The sequence below is a fragment of the Pseudogymnoascus verrucosus genome, assembly GCF_001662655.1.
Source record: "Pseudogymnoascus verrucosus strain UAMH 10579 unplaced genomic scaffold scaffold_18, whole genome shotgun sequence".
Lineage (NCBI taxonomy): Eukaryota > Fungi > Ascomycota > Leotiomycetes > Thelebolales > Thelebolaceae > Pseudogymnoascus > Pseudogymnoascus verrucosus.
The window spans coordinates 200,834-214,415 of record NW_017263669.1 but is presented as its reverse complement, the minus strand read 5'-3'; the positions used below and the strand labels follow the sequence as shown (position 1 = coordinate 214,415).

Below are 13,582 nucleotides of genomic sequence, written 5' to 3'. Positions count from 1 at the left end.
CAATCTTAACCTCAAAATATTCGGAGTAGACTCGTCAGTTTCCCCCAGAATGCCAAACTCTCATGCTGTTCACACGCGCTAACGGTTGCACGCAGTTCGTTCGTCTTGCAAATCATACCCCGCCAGTTCTCTCCAGCGTTATATAGTTATCAGACTCGGGCCTCGAATTTCTACTCAGCATAACCAATACGGATCGGCGAACCGACGCCGTAACGAAACGAACCAAATGACATTAGCAACCCTCCGACGGGCAAGATGAACGCGTGGGAGACGGACGACGAGTATGCTTCGGCAGCTCAGCGGCCGTTGCCTACACCCGTAGACACACCCAGTAGGAACTCGTCGCGTCACTCGAGACGCTCAAGGCGGAAGAAGTCCGTATCGCCAGTGCACGCCTCGTCGCCGGGCCCCATACCCCACGCAGATATGCACAACCGAAGGGAGTCGAGAGACGTGTCGCAGGACGAAAACATATCCATACTCGACCCGAGACGTTTCACCCCTACGCTCCATGCGAACCTGGTGGCGGAAATTCTCAACTTGAGACGGGATCAGGAGGAGAAGATACGTGCCATTGAGGGGTTGGAAGAGACTCTCCATGCGTCGAAAGGCGAGGTGGAGGAGCTCTCATCCTCTCTGTCTACCAATGCGAAGGAGAACCGATCTTTGAAGCGCCAACTAGCGCTCCTGGAAGGCGGAACTTCCAATGCGCTCGGGGAGCTGGCAAGAGAGCGCGACGAGGCTGTGGAAAGCATTTCTGATATCAAGAAACGTTTAGATGCTTCCCAGAAGAAGGTTCGCGCGCAGGAGGTGGATTCCGATAGGGTTCACAGCCTATGGGCGCAAGACAAAGATTCCTGGGACGATGAGCGTAGGAAACTCGAACGCAAGGTCCACGTAGCTGAAGGACGCCTAAAGACCGTCCTTGATGAGGTTGCAGCGTATCAGGCCAGCCATCCTATACAGGAGTCCGAGGCTGAGGAGCTCGGAGGTCATGGTAGTGACACGGCCAGCGTACGCTCTATGAGCATGACAAACAGTGTCCGCTTCTCTATGCTCCCTAACGGGTCGAAGCTGAATGGTATGAGTCTTGCTGACGAGCTCGACTTCGGAGACGACGACGAGTTGTCGCAGATGTACCAGGATGGGCGCGAGAGCGTTCTCTCCAACACTCATGGGCGCGAGAGCGTGCTTTCCATGCAAGGGCGTGAAAGCGTTCTCTCCACAACGCATAGGCGCAATCTCAGCCGCGATAGTATGATATCAAGGAACCACAAACATTCCCAGAGCATTGAGAGCGTCAGGAGACCTGGTAGCGTTGCCCGCGGCCGCCTTCTTGCCAACCAGTCCGTATTGGAGAAGCTTGAAGGGCGCATTGCGGAAGGCGATGAAACCTTGGTGCTCAGTAAGCCTGACTATGTTGATTCCAGCACACAGTATTCTCCACCAATCTCTGCCTCGAGCCCAGCTGTACTACCAGATCCCGCGGCCGAACCGCAACCGAGACAAGTTGACAATGTCCAAGGAGGAGAGACGGAGGCCAACCAACGCCGCAAACGCGTCCGAGCGAGTACCCCTGTTCCCCAGGTCGCTCCTCCCAACGCAGCGGATACAATGGTCTCTAGTGCGTGCCAGACCGTTGATGAGCCACTTAGCCCACCGAGAACTCCCACGACACCGATCGCTGTCTCGGAGGTGGAGAAGGAATGTATGATCTCGATCTCAACACAGACTGAAGGTGAATGGGCCCTTGTGGTCAAGGCACCCCCTGTCCCACCAACAATCCCACAAATTTCAATACACCCACCGACCTCCAGACCAGCAACCCCCAAGGAATCGCTGCTACCGCAGTACTTCAAGGACGTTGCGTGCCAAGTCTCCATGCAGGTAGCCGCTCCATACAGCTCCGCTTCCGTGCAAACGGAGGAAATCAGAGTTGATAAGCGATTAAATCTCCTTCCCCTGCACCTACAGCCATCATCAATATCATCATGCCCTCCATCTCCTGAGCCATCAGCCCAGCCCACTGGCTTTTTCACACCTGGCGTGGTGCCGCCGCCTCGAAACCCGCGACGAAAGAAGAGCAACCAGAGCATTGGAGAGCCGCCTTCGTCGCCGCCCGTTCCTATGCGGTCACCTCCTCCCCCGCCAATGTCAGCCGAGACACACGATTCATATCCGGGCAACAATGATGATGGACCTATTTCGATGGACAAGGGGATCAGACGCCCTCCTCGCATTAGCAGCTTGTTCGCTGGCTTTGAGAATGTCAGCTCCGATGACGCGGATGACTTTGCCGATGGTGATCTGAGCGATAGCGACTTCAGGACAGCTCTCTCTGCTCCAAGGCCCAGAAAATCTCTTAACAGAGGCAAACGGAACTCGACTGCACCAACGTCTGTTCCAGAGGATGAGGAGCCTGTTGAGGAAGCTGTCTCAAACCACGTGAAGAAGCAAGCCCGCCAAGCACAAGGGGGCTACGATGCCAACGGCGAGGTGATCTTGCGAGACAATTCGAATACGTCCGGCGTAAAGTCGGCCGTCACGCGAACTATCCGACAATTTGATAAGCCGCTGAGCTTGGTAATGCCACCTGCTCGACCCCAACAGACGACAATGCGCCGTGCTGCTCTTATATCCAATGGCATTGCTGCGCACCAAGGCCGCTCTCGCAGCCCCAGCCTGCCAGATGCTGTCAAGGAGCCACCATTCCCCATTCCGACGCGTGCAAGTTCTCGCAAGCCTCCCTTTAGCGCGAGCGCTCCCAGCGATGGCAGCAGGAGCCCAACTCGGGAACCGTGGTCTCGCCGTTCATCCGTTAGAGGACATCACCGGATCAATAGCATTCGCAAGGTTCGTTCTGCTGCCGCGCTGCCTGATGTTGGTGGCAGATCTCGACGTCGTGGGAGCAGATCCCCGCCGCCGTTTTCGCCGTCGACAGAAGCTCCAGAGAGCCCACAGCTGCCGCCAATGCCGAACAACGAAATCACATCGCCGTACATGGCGCACCGCGATAACCGAAGCTCGTACGGATACAGCACACACAGGAAGCAGCCGTCGAATACCACGGCGAATACATTTAATACCCAACAATCTGCTGGCAGCTCTGTTCAAGCCACTAGCGTGGTTGATGCGATTGCCCAGACTATGGTCGGCGAGTGGATGTTCAAGTACGTCAGGAGGAGGAAGTCGTTCGGAGTCCCCGAGTCGGGAGCCTTGGACAGTGATGCGTCGAATGGCGTTCGTCACAAGCGCTGGGTTTGGCTGGCACCGTACGAGAGAGCAGTCATGTGGAGTAGCAAACAGCCAACTTCTGGATCTGCTCTGATGGGGAAGAGTGGTCGCAAGCGTAAGCAATATCAACTCCTTTCTATATTCATAACTAACAAGGCTACAGTAACTATCCAATCTGTCTTGGACGTCAAGGACGATAATGCGGCGCCAAAGGGCGTTAACAACCTCTTCAACCGCTCCATTCTCATCCTGACCCCAGCACGCGCTCTGAAATTCACAGCAACATCACGAGAACGCCACTACATCTGGCTAACCGCCCTCTCCTTCCTCGCGCACTCCTCCCAAGCCATCCCCGAGGTAATGGCACCGCACCCACCCCCAATCGAAAGCGGCAACTTCGACATCCTGCGCCAAAACGGCGCGCGCCTCCAGAAACAGCCCATCCGCGACTCCATCCGCGTAGCCAAGGGCCGCACAATCCTCTCCACCCAATCCGGCCCAACAACAGCCCAGTCAAGCATCCACCGCGGCGAATACAGCATCCGCACCGACACCAGCACCCGCGGCGGCGCCAGCACCACTGACCACAGCGTCAAGGACATCGGCGGCTCACACGGCGGTGACGGCTTCGTCCCCGACGCCGCGGACCCGCCCATCGTCCCGCGCTTCACCGACCGCGCGCTAATCAGCGGCATCGGGCACGGCCGCAAGCGCAGTAACACCGGGTCGCGCATCCCGCCGCCTCTCTCCTTCCGTGGCTTCTCAGAGCGTGGTGCCATGTCGACGGGGGGGAGCAGTAATGGCGGCGGTGGTGGAGGGGGGTTCAGCAATTACGGACACGCGCCTGCAGGGAGCACGGCGGGGATGAGCGTTGGGACGAATGGGTCGAGCGATATCTATACCGCTTCGCAGCGCTCGAGCTCCGTCATGGGGGGGAATAGTATTTCCTTCTCCAACGGTCTGTCCAACAACTCCAACCGCACCTCTATCCGCACCTCTGACGCGTCGTCGCGGCCCGGGGCGGTGGTGAATAACTTCTTCGAAGCGGTGGGGACGGTGCGGATGGAGGCTTTCATCAGCCCCCTCGCGTTCCCGAGGTCGGATAACGATTACCCAGTCCAGATTGATGATCTGGGGATGGGTGGTGGCGGGTCGACGAGGTCGGGCGCTAATAGGAGGAGGAGTAAGGAGAGGAGAAGGAGGAGTCGGAATAGGGATAGTTATTATGGGCGTGGGAGGGGGGCGTATGCGGCGACGACGGATGTGGAGGATTGGTACGGGAGTAGGACGGCGGGGGAGGAGGAGATGAGGGGGGGTGGGAGGGATGATCCGTTTAGAGGGTTTTGAGGGGGGGAGCTTAATCACTTGACTCTGTTCGTCTGTTATGAGAACGTGTTGAGGGGGTTCGAAGAGGGAGGATTCGGAGGTTGGGACCAACAGTCCACCACCGACAGAAGAGATTCGGTAGCTGGGAGCACCAGTCCACCGACAGAAAGCAGATACAACAACAACAATAACAACAACTGGCGCATCATTTTTACACACCAAAATTTTTGGAGGAAAGGGAAAGGGGGAAAGGGGGCTGGGACCTTGTTTATCTTGTTCTTTTGTTTTTTTTTCGGGAGTATTATACCATTCTTGTCATTCATTTTCGGGGGAGAGAGAAGAGCGAGCTGCCTTCCTTGCTGTTTGCGTGGGCACTCTCTCCCGATTTTTCGATCATATTTTTGATTTGTGTACACAAACCCATTTGTTTGGCATGTAGTTTTATATACGGAGCGGAGGGGAAGGGGAGGGGGATGGGGAGAAATATAAAACTTTTGGATGGGTAGAAAATATCGCTTTCTTTTGGTTTTCCTTGATTTTCCTTGATTTGGCTTCCTTCCTGTGCTTTGATGTGTCTGTTCGCCATATTACCAGCGTCAAATAAGGTGGGAAGTCACGTGAACCAACATATCTAACCACTATCGACGCCGTAGTTCACCCATCACCAATCGGCCCTCATCCGGAGCCTTTTGCTTACACCCTGCCCAGCGCAGCGCCGAGCAATCACGCCCCTGCGTTAGCGCACAGTGGCGCCTGTGTGTGTGTGTGTGCTGGGCATCAGCAATCCTATCAGCACTTATCCATCTCATCTCGCCATCAGCTCTCGTGCAGGAAGATCAGACGGGACGGAGACGGGATGATGGGGAATTCCCTCTGCTTCCCCATCCTATTGTTGTGGCGGGCGAAAGCCACTCTACTTACTTACCTACCTACCAACAAGCTCCATTTCCAATTATCGGGGGAGTGTAGAGCGAGGCTGGCGGGTATTATGTAGCGACCTCCGACTCTCCAACTGGCTGGCTGGCTGTGATTTGGGACGGACGGGCCAAGGCGCCCGCGACCCGGTGTAACCGGTGCAGCCACAACTGACCGGGAAGATTTGTTGTTCTATCATTCGCGCGCATCTAAAAAAAGGGTATCTATCTGACCGACCGAAATGGATGATGTGGCCGCGCCGGGCATATCCGTGTAGTACTCTGGTAGATAGCTGTCTGTACGTACAGTACCCAGCCAGTTATTTGTTCCTGTTTTTGTTTTTGTTTTTCTAAACCCCCACCACCCACCACCCACCAACGCCCAGTAATCGACTCGGTACCATATTTTCCCTCCAAATCCTGTTTTCCCCTTTCCTTTTTAGGAAAAAGGCGAAAAGCGGCTCGACCGGCACCGCGGCAAAATACCCTTTCCCCTTCCCTTACCACACTTTCACATATTACTTGGCAGATAGAATAGATATTCACCAGGGATGAGAGAAAAACCTTCCAGACATCCAGGCAGACAGGCAGACAGACAGACAGACAAGGGCGTAAGGGTACCAACCCACTATTATCTCATCCATAGAATACATACCCGTCCGCTGTTCCCATTGTGGAGATTTTTCTTATGTATCGGACAAACCCCACGCGATACGAGGTTCGATAGTGTGTGTGCTATTCCCTGCCACCCACTCACTACTAAGGATGGGGCGGTGGTAGGGCGGATGGATGGGGTGTGTGTGTGTGAAGGGGTGTGAAGGGTTTTCCGTAACGGTTTGATGAGCCGGCGGGTTTGGTTGGAAGGAAGGTTCTGGACCATTGGTGTGGAAAGGCTTGGGGGGTGGGTGAGTGGGAAGTGGAGATTTGTAGGGCGAGTTTGGCGGTGCTTGGACTGGATGGATGGAGTAGGTAGGTAGGTAGTAGGTAGGTAGGTAGGTGGTGGCGGGTCGAAAACCTGGATTTTTTTCCCTTTTGGTTGGCTGTATTTGGGGGGTTTTGTTATTGTTTTGTTTAGGAGGTGTGTTTGTTTATGGAGGTGCTGTGGTGAGGAATATGGGGAGAGCTGAGGAGTGATGCACACAACGGGAGGAAAATGTGAGGCTTTTTGGAAGTGACGTCGAAGCAAAATGTCAAGGGACCAGACGAGGGAATATGTCAAACGTTTCATATATTTGTACAAGCTCTTCATCTATCCAGAGGTCCAAGAAAGAAAGGTCGAGCTCGTCCAGAGAAGTAAAAGTCTCTCTCTCACCAAATAACTTCCAATCCATCCCCATCAAAAGCGGTTTCACAAGAAGAAAATAAAAAGGTAAGGTTTATGGCCATGAATTAGAGAACACATTAGAGACTCCATAGAGCAATGCAAAACACCGACACATCTTTAAATTAATAAAATCCCTCTCATCTAATCCTCCCGACCGCTTCCACAAAACACCACAGATCCCTTTTATTATATTAACAATTCCATCTCATGAACTCCCCGAAATCGCAAATGTGCCGATATCATCGTGTCCACGTCAAGGGTGTGTGTTGTATATTCTTTGTCCATCTTTTGCAGAAGTCCGGTTCCTGGAAAACCGTTCATCGCGCTAGGTCAAACTCGGAGAGTTTCACCGCTTACAAGATGTAAGCAGCGAGGCCGAGGAGACCAGCAAGGCCGGCGGCGGAGCCGACGACGGCGCGGTTGGCGGCACCCTTGAAAGGAGTCTGGGTTGGCTGAGGAGCCTCGGTGCCAACTGGGACGACTGGGACAACGGGGGTGACCACAGGGGTGGTGGAGTTGACGTAGGTTGGGGCAGCAGGCTGGACGCTGTAGAGGGAGGGGTTGTTAGCATTCTGTGTTTTTGATCTCGCAGATCTCTCGATCTGGAGTGGACTGAAGATCGTGCTTACCAGGTGTTGCAGACGACAACTGGGGTCACGGTGACTGGCTTGGAGATGGTGCAAGGGCAGTCGGTGATGGTGAGGGTGGTGGCCTCAGTGATGGTGTAGGTCTTGTCGTTGTAGGTCAGGGTGGTGGCCTCCGGGCAGTAGGTGGTGTAAGCAGTGACGACCTCAGTGACGTAGGTGACGTTGCTGTGGGCAGCGACGGTGGCCACGAGGGCAGCGGCGACGGCGGCGGCGGAGAATTGCATCTTGAAGATTGGGATTGATTTACTTTAAAAGTAAAAAAGGTGGTTGATTAGATGGTATTGGTGAGGTGGAGAGGGCGTGTGTTAACGAAAGTAAGTGACTAAAAGTCTGGAGTTGTGTGAGTGAGCGAATGTGTTGGGTGAGGAAGGAAGGAAAAGAAGTTGAGAGGGTTGGGAGAGGAAACGATCTTATACGGAATGGTAACCGGTGGTGATGGGTGGGAGGGGGGGGTGGGACCGGGGGGGGAGGGGAGATGGGATGGGATGTGTGATGGGTGTGTGGGTGTGGGTTGTGAGTGCGTTGCGGGTCTTGTCAGGTACGAGGTTTGGTACGAAGTGTACGAGTACGGTACTTTTGGGATGGTGAGAGATCAAGGCCTGGCTGGCTGGATGTGATGGGGAAGGGGAATTTGGCAATTTCGATTCTTTGATGCTACTGCATGTACCTGTTGTGTGCTATTGTGTGTGGATTTGTATATACTGGGTGTGTGATGGTACTTTGGGTTGTCGTATAGGGTGGGTGGAGAGTGGGTGTGAGTGGACGTGAGTGGGTGGAGGGAGGGGACTATGTATGACTGCTGTAGGTGGAAAAAGACGAGTCGAGATGGATTGGATTGGATTGGTACTACTGTAGGGGAGTGTGTGTTGTTGTCGTTGTTGTTGTTGTATTTTTAGGATTCCGTGACTTACTTGGACGTGGCGGGAGTGGGCCGTAGGTTGTCTTTGTGCCTGACTAACGGGGTATATTATTACTGTATGTACTTCGGAGACTAAAAGTGTGTGGGTAAGTAAGCTGGGAAACTGGTGGTAAAGTGTGTGGTAAGCTGGGAAACTACTACTACTAAAAGTGTGTATTACTCTACTTCTACTACTGGGTAAGCTGGGAAACTACTGCTGAAGTGTGTGGTAAGCTGGGAAGGCATCAATCCATCCCGAGTAACCGCGGACGGCAAACGGTGGTGGGAGAGACAAGAGACACATAGAGATCGAGACAAGCAGAGACAGCGACAGAGACAGATACAACGACAGAGACAGATACAACGACAGACACAGACACAGTGGAGACAGACCGAACACGCAGAACACACAGAACACACACAACTCTCCCTCCTAATCCAATTCCATTCTATTCTATTCCTGTCCCTCCCTCACCTCTTCCCGTTTATTAACCCTCCCCAAATCAGCCCAAACCAACCCACACCTCATTAATGCCATATCTCCCATCTCGTACTTCTCCCATCACCCTCATTTATCCCATCTCCCATCTCCCCCATCCATCCCATCCCCCCCCCATCTCCCATCCCGTACCCCCATAAGTGGACACAATGCAATCTTAAAACTCGTCGCAAGTCACACTACCCCCCCAGTACCTCATCCCAAAGCGCACACACAACTCGCCGGCTGTTCCCCCCTCCCCAGTCCAATCGCCCTCACCCACTACAACCCCTACACCCTGTACACTGGCAACCCACTAAGACAATGCCAACACCGCGCTAACCCCAAAACCACCCACACCCCCAGCGGAAACACCTCCATCCCGTTAGTCCGCGTCCTCTCCGATCTCACTAGTGCGGTAGAGGACCCACAGCTCATTTCAGGTACGCGCGCGGTAGGGGAGGTGTGATTGGCTGGATGTGTTGGCTGACAATATGGTCTAGGCCGGGTTTGGGGGACGGAGGGATGGTGGATGGTGGTGGAGGAACAGGCAGGGCGGACGGTTGGTGCCACCCGTGGTTTGATGTGATGGGCGAGGTGGGAGAGGGGAGGTGTGTGTGTGTGTGTGTGGGTGGTGTTGAAGAGTGGTGCTGGTGCTGTTGTGGTGTGGGTGTGTTGTGGGTGTGAGCTGTCATACACCCACCTGCTGTAGCTGTAGCTAGCTGTACAGTCAAGTCGGTAGAGCTTCAAAACACCATGAAGAACCATCACCGCTCTGACCAAATTCGTATGAAGAAACACTCCTCCCTCCTTACCTTACCGCTACCTCAACACATCCCGTATCAGCAAATACAATAATACTACTCTATAAATAACCCCCCAACGAATTACCACCATCCCATCACCGCTCAAACCAACCCCAATCATCGACAATCAGCCTTTTTTCCACACACAGACACACACCCTAGTCAGCATTGCTTTTATTTCCAGCCTCAATATCGATTTTCCTTATCTCCCGGGCCGGATTTTACCTTCCCCTGTTCACCGTCTAGACCACCACACCACACCACATACCTACCACCATAACCACACCACACGAGACCAACCACCACACACAGACACTCCCCTAAACCGACCTGGAACCCGTAACGGGTAATACCAAACAATACAAAAACACAATATAACCCCACAGCGGCAAGGGTTACGATGATTTCACTACTCTTATTATTACCCACTCCATACACAGCTGTGGCGGAAATCAAATAATCACACAAATACGAGCTCCAATTCCCTCTGTGTCATTCAAGTTTTGCCTTCCCCTTCCCCTTTCCTTGGTGGAGAGTGGCGAAAAATCTGGCGAAACTCAATCAACCCACCGGTTCCGCGGCGCGCCGCGGGATATGATGGCAATACAATACCGAGATAACGCATTACTTGTTTTGACCGATACATTACGATACAATACGCTAAGGTCCCGCTTTTTCCACGCGGATGGCACGTCCCGATCATGCCGCCCAGAAATTCCAAGCATTCCCAGCGTTCCGGCCGGAGTGAGATATGAGATAAACAAAGGCGGGTAACCCATCCGTTCATGCATGGAAACCAGAGTGGAAGTTGGGAAACTGGGAAGTAAGTGCGAAGTTACGTTACCGCTGACACTACATGTCTTGTCTTGCTTTGCTTGACATTCCAACTACGTAAGGTGTGGGACGGCACATGTATGCATGTCTGTGATAAGACCGGATCATGTCTTGGAGAAGGAGGTTCCATGCGCGTTTCTATGGAGTTGGTGGGGGAGGGAGGTTTGTTTTGATATGACCTCATCAACACATCCCCCCTCCTCCACGCGTAGAGATAGGGTAGATCAGCTATCTCCCCCCATCCAACGCCCAAATCCGCCGATTCCCCTCCCACAACCTCCCCCAACTTACCCCCCCAACTACCCTCCACCTACAGCTTCGCCCTCCCCTCAATCGCCTTATGCTTCCGTCCGCCCTCCTGGAAATACTCCCTAATCCTCGCCCTCGCCACCTCCACCACCCCCGCATCCTCCACCGTCGCCGGCACCTTAACAGCCTTGTCAAACTCGCCATGCACCGCATTCTCGAGGAGTTCCCTCAGCACCCTCCTCAGCGTCTTCCCCGAGCGGGTTTTGGGTATCATATTCTTCCCCTGGATCGCACCGCCGAGGGACGCGATGGCGCCGATCTGCGAGCGCACGAGGCCTTGGATCTCGGCAAAGACGGCGGGGGAGGGGGTCGCGGAGGTGGGGTGCGAGGGCGTGGAGAGCGTGATGAATGCGAAGGGGAGGTGGCCCTTGAGGGAGTCGGGGATGCCGACGACGCAGCATTCGGCGATGAGGGGGGAGGAGGAGATGGCTTGTTCGATTGTGCCTGTGTGCTTGGTTAGCTTTCATCCCTTTCTCTGATACTGACTGACCCCCTTGCCGCTTCCCCAAGGGAGACGACCACGAGACAACAAGACGACTTACCAGTACTAAACCGATGCGCAGCAACATTGATAATGTCATCCGACCTCGACATAACATAAACATACCCCTCCCCATCCACCATCCCCGAATCCCCCGTATCCACCCACCTCCCCCCAAACCTCTCCAAATACCCCTCATAGAACCTCTCCTCATCCCCCCACAACGTCCTAAACGCTGTCGGCGCCAGCGGCAACGCCATCACAATATTCCCCATCGTCCCCTCCTTCACCTCCACCCCCTCATCATCCACAACCCTAACATCAAAGCCCGGCATCGCCTTCCCCGCCCCCCCCGGCCTGACAGTCAGCGGCGCAACCCTCGTCTTCGCATTACGCTCCGTCCCCGAGTTGGGGAAAGTCGAAATAGCAGAGATAGGAGACCCGGACTCGGATGACCACCAGTTATCCACCACATCCGCACCCTTACCAGCATACTGCTTCAGCAGCCCCTGATACATCGTTATGATACTCGGCTCGGACCTTTCCCCCGCCAAAAACAGCGCATTGAGCGACTTCAACCCACCTCTCTCGCCGACCTCGCGGAAGCGCGCGTTCTCAGGATCATCGCGCTTGATAGCCCGCAGCGCCGTGGGTGCAGTGAAGAGGGTGTTAACCTTATGCTCCTCGATGATACGCCAGAATGCGCCGGCGTCGGGAGTGCCGACGGGCTTGCCTTCGTACAGCACCGTCGCGGCGCCGGTGAGGAGGGGCGCGTACAGGATGTAGCTATGCCCGACTACCCATCCCAGATCAGAGGCGCAGAACATCACATCGCCTGGTCCACGGATGCCAAAGGCATAGCTAATCGACAAATGCAACCCCACCGCATGCCCGCCCGCCTCACGCAACACCCCCTTCGGCAACCCCGTCGTTCCAGAGGTGTAGATGATATAAAGCCCATCCGACGACTTCACCGGCACACATCCCGCCTTCACCCCGCGAAACCTGGCACTCCTAACCGACCTCTGCCAATTCCTCTCCCCCGCCGGCTTATCAAGCTTCCAACGCAGCTGGTCGCGCTGCCAGATTATCGTCTTGGAAGGCTTGTGGGACGACAGCGCGATAGCTTCCCGCACGAAGGGCGTGTAGCTCACGGCGGGCTTGGAGCCGTCGATGCCGCACGAGGCGGTGAGGAGGGCGACGGGCTTGGAGTCCTCGATGCGTTGGGCGAGGGCGGCGGGGGCGAAGCCGCCGAAGACTATGGCGTGGATGGCGCCGAGGCGCGAGATGGCGAGGGTGCCGATGAGGGTTGCGGGGATCATGGGCACTGCGGTTTTGTTAGTTTAGGGCCCTCTCTCCATCGGTGTAGGGTAACTGAGGGAAATGGACGGGGATTAATTGATGGCTGGGAAAAGGAGGCGTACTATACAACAACACCACATCCCCCCTCTTAACCCCCTCCTCCCTCAACACCCCCGCAAACACCTCCACCTCATCCAGCAACTGCTTATACGTATACGTCGTCTTCCCCCCCGTCACGGGACTCTCCCATATAATCGCCGTACTATCCCCATTCCCAGCCTCGACGTGGCGGTCAACGCAGTTATAGCAAGTCGAGATCTCGCCGCCGGCGAACCACTCCCAGTGGTCGTGCGATATGCCGGATTTAAGCGTCTTTTGGGTGAGCGTGAGGGCGCGGGTGGGCTTCTTGTGCCATGTGAGTTGGGCGGCTTGCTCGCTCCAGAAGGATTCCGGGTCGGTGAGGGAGCGGTGCTGGAGGGCGTCTTGGGCGTGGGGTGGCATTGTTGGTGGTGGTTGGGTGGTAATCTGGTGAGGTGTTAGTGAGTGTTTGATGCCATTTATGATGTAAATGCAATGCCAGACTGAGCTGCTGCTAGATCTCTCTCTCTCTCCCCTTCTCAACATCGCCGAATTGGCAACACAAAGAACCATACGCCCAACCAAGCACCGACGGATAACCCCACAAACCTACCTTCAAAGCTCTCAGTATTCTCTCTCACACGCTTCAATGCCAAATAATCCGTATAATATCATAAACCTCGTAGAAATAAAATGATCGATACGCTGAATGAAGCTTGGAAACACTTCCCCGCCTCGAAGCTCGGGATGCACAAATGTGCCATCTTTTATAGTACAAGGTACGTCCTGAGACCCGGCTGGATTACCGCATAGAGGTGCACGTGATCTGGGGTTGTTCCTTTTACCCGACGACCAACCGAAACACTGTCATATCTGTATGATTTGGGGAAAACATGAATTTTATTTGGGGATTGGATTGGGGGGGGGTTATACTGTGGTGATTAAGCTTTG

General features: G+C 54.6%; 3 protein-coding genes across 3 annotated transcripts; 1 reads left to right on the top strand and 2 right to left on the bottom strand.

Annotated features, from left to right (window-relative positions):
• Positions 1-255: 255 nt before the first annotated feature.
• On the top strand, positions 256-5,021 carry VE01_04672 (uncharacterized protein; the record flags this gene model as incomplete). Its single annotated transcript, XM_018274141.2, has 2 exons — positions 256-3,349; positions 3,398-5,021. 2 exons carry the CDS (start codon positions 256-258, stop codon positions 4,579-4,581), a joined length of 4,278 nt encoding a protein of 1,425 aa, XP_018131001.1. The 3' UTR covers positions 4,582-5,021.
• Positions 5,022-7,009: 1,988 nt separating this feature from the next.
• VE01_04671 (uncharacterized protein) lies at positions 7,010-7,809 on the bottom strand. Its single transcript, XM_018274140.2, has 2 exons — positions 7,428-7,809; positions 7,010-7,344 (listed from the first exon to the last, which is right to left on the bottom strand). Exons 1-2 carry the CDS (start codon positions 7,667-7,669, stop codon positions 7,152-7,154), a joined length of 435 nt encoding a protein of 144 aa, XP_018131004.1. The 5' UTR covers positions 7,670-7,809; the 3' UTR covers positions 7,010-7,151.
• A 2,962-nt stretch (positions 7,810-10,771) lies between these two features.
• VE01_04670 (uncharacterized protein) lies at positions 10,772-13,498 on the bottom strand (the record flags this gene model as incomplete). Its single annotated transcript, XM_018274139.2, has 4 exons — positions 13,245-13,498; positions 12,676-13,078; positions 11,313-12,578; positions 10,772-11,214 (listed from the first exon to the last, which is right to left on the bottom strand). The coding sequence occupies exons 2-4, from the start codon at positions 13,052-13,054 to the stop codon at positions 10,772-10,774; spliced, it is 2,088 nt and encodes a 695-aa protein (XP_018131003.1). The 5' UTR covers positions 13,055-13,078; positions 13,245-13,498.
• Between the last annotated feature and the right edge of the window lie 84 nt (positions 13,499-13,582).

What these genes read in the sequence shown, in the direction of transcription:
- VE01_04671 (XM_018274140.2), bottom strand. Translation starts at nt 7,669, where the DNA reads ATGCAATTCTCCGCCGCCGCCGTCGCCGCTGCCCTCGTGGCCACCGTC. An exon ending in GTTGTCGTCTGCAACACCTG is followed by an intron (nt 7,345 to 7,427) that starts GTAAGCACGATC and finishes CTCCCTCTACAG; the next exon opens with CGTCCAGCCTGCTGCCCCAA.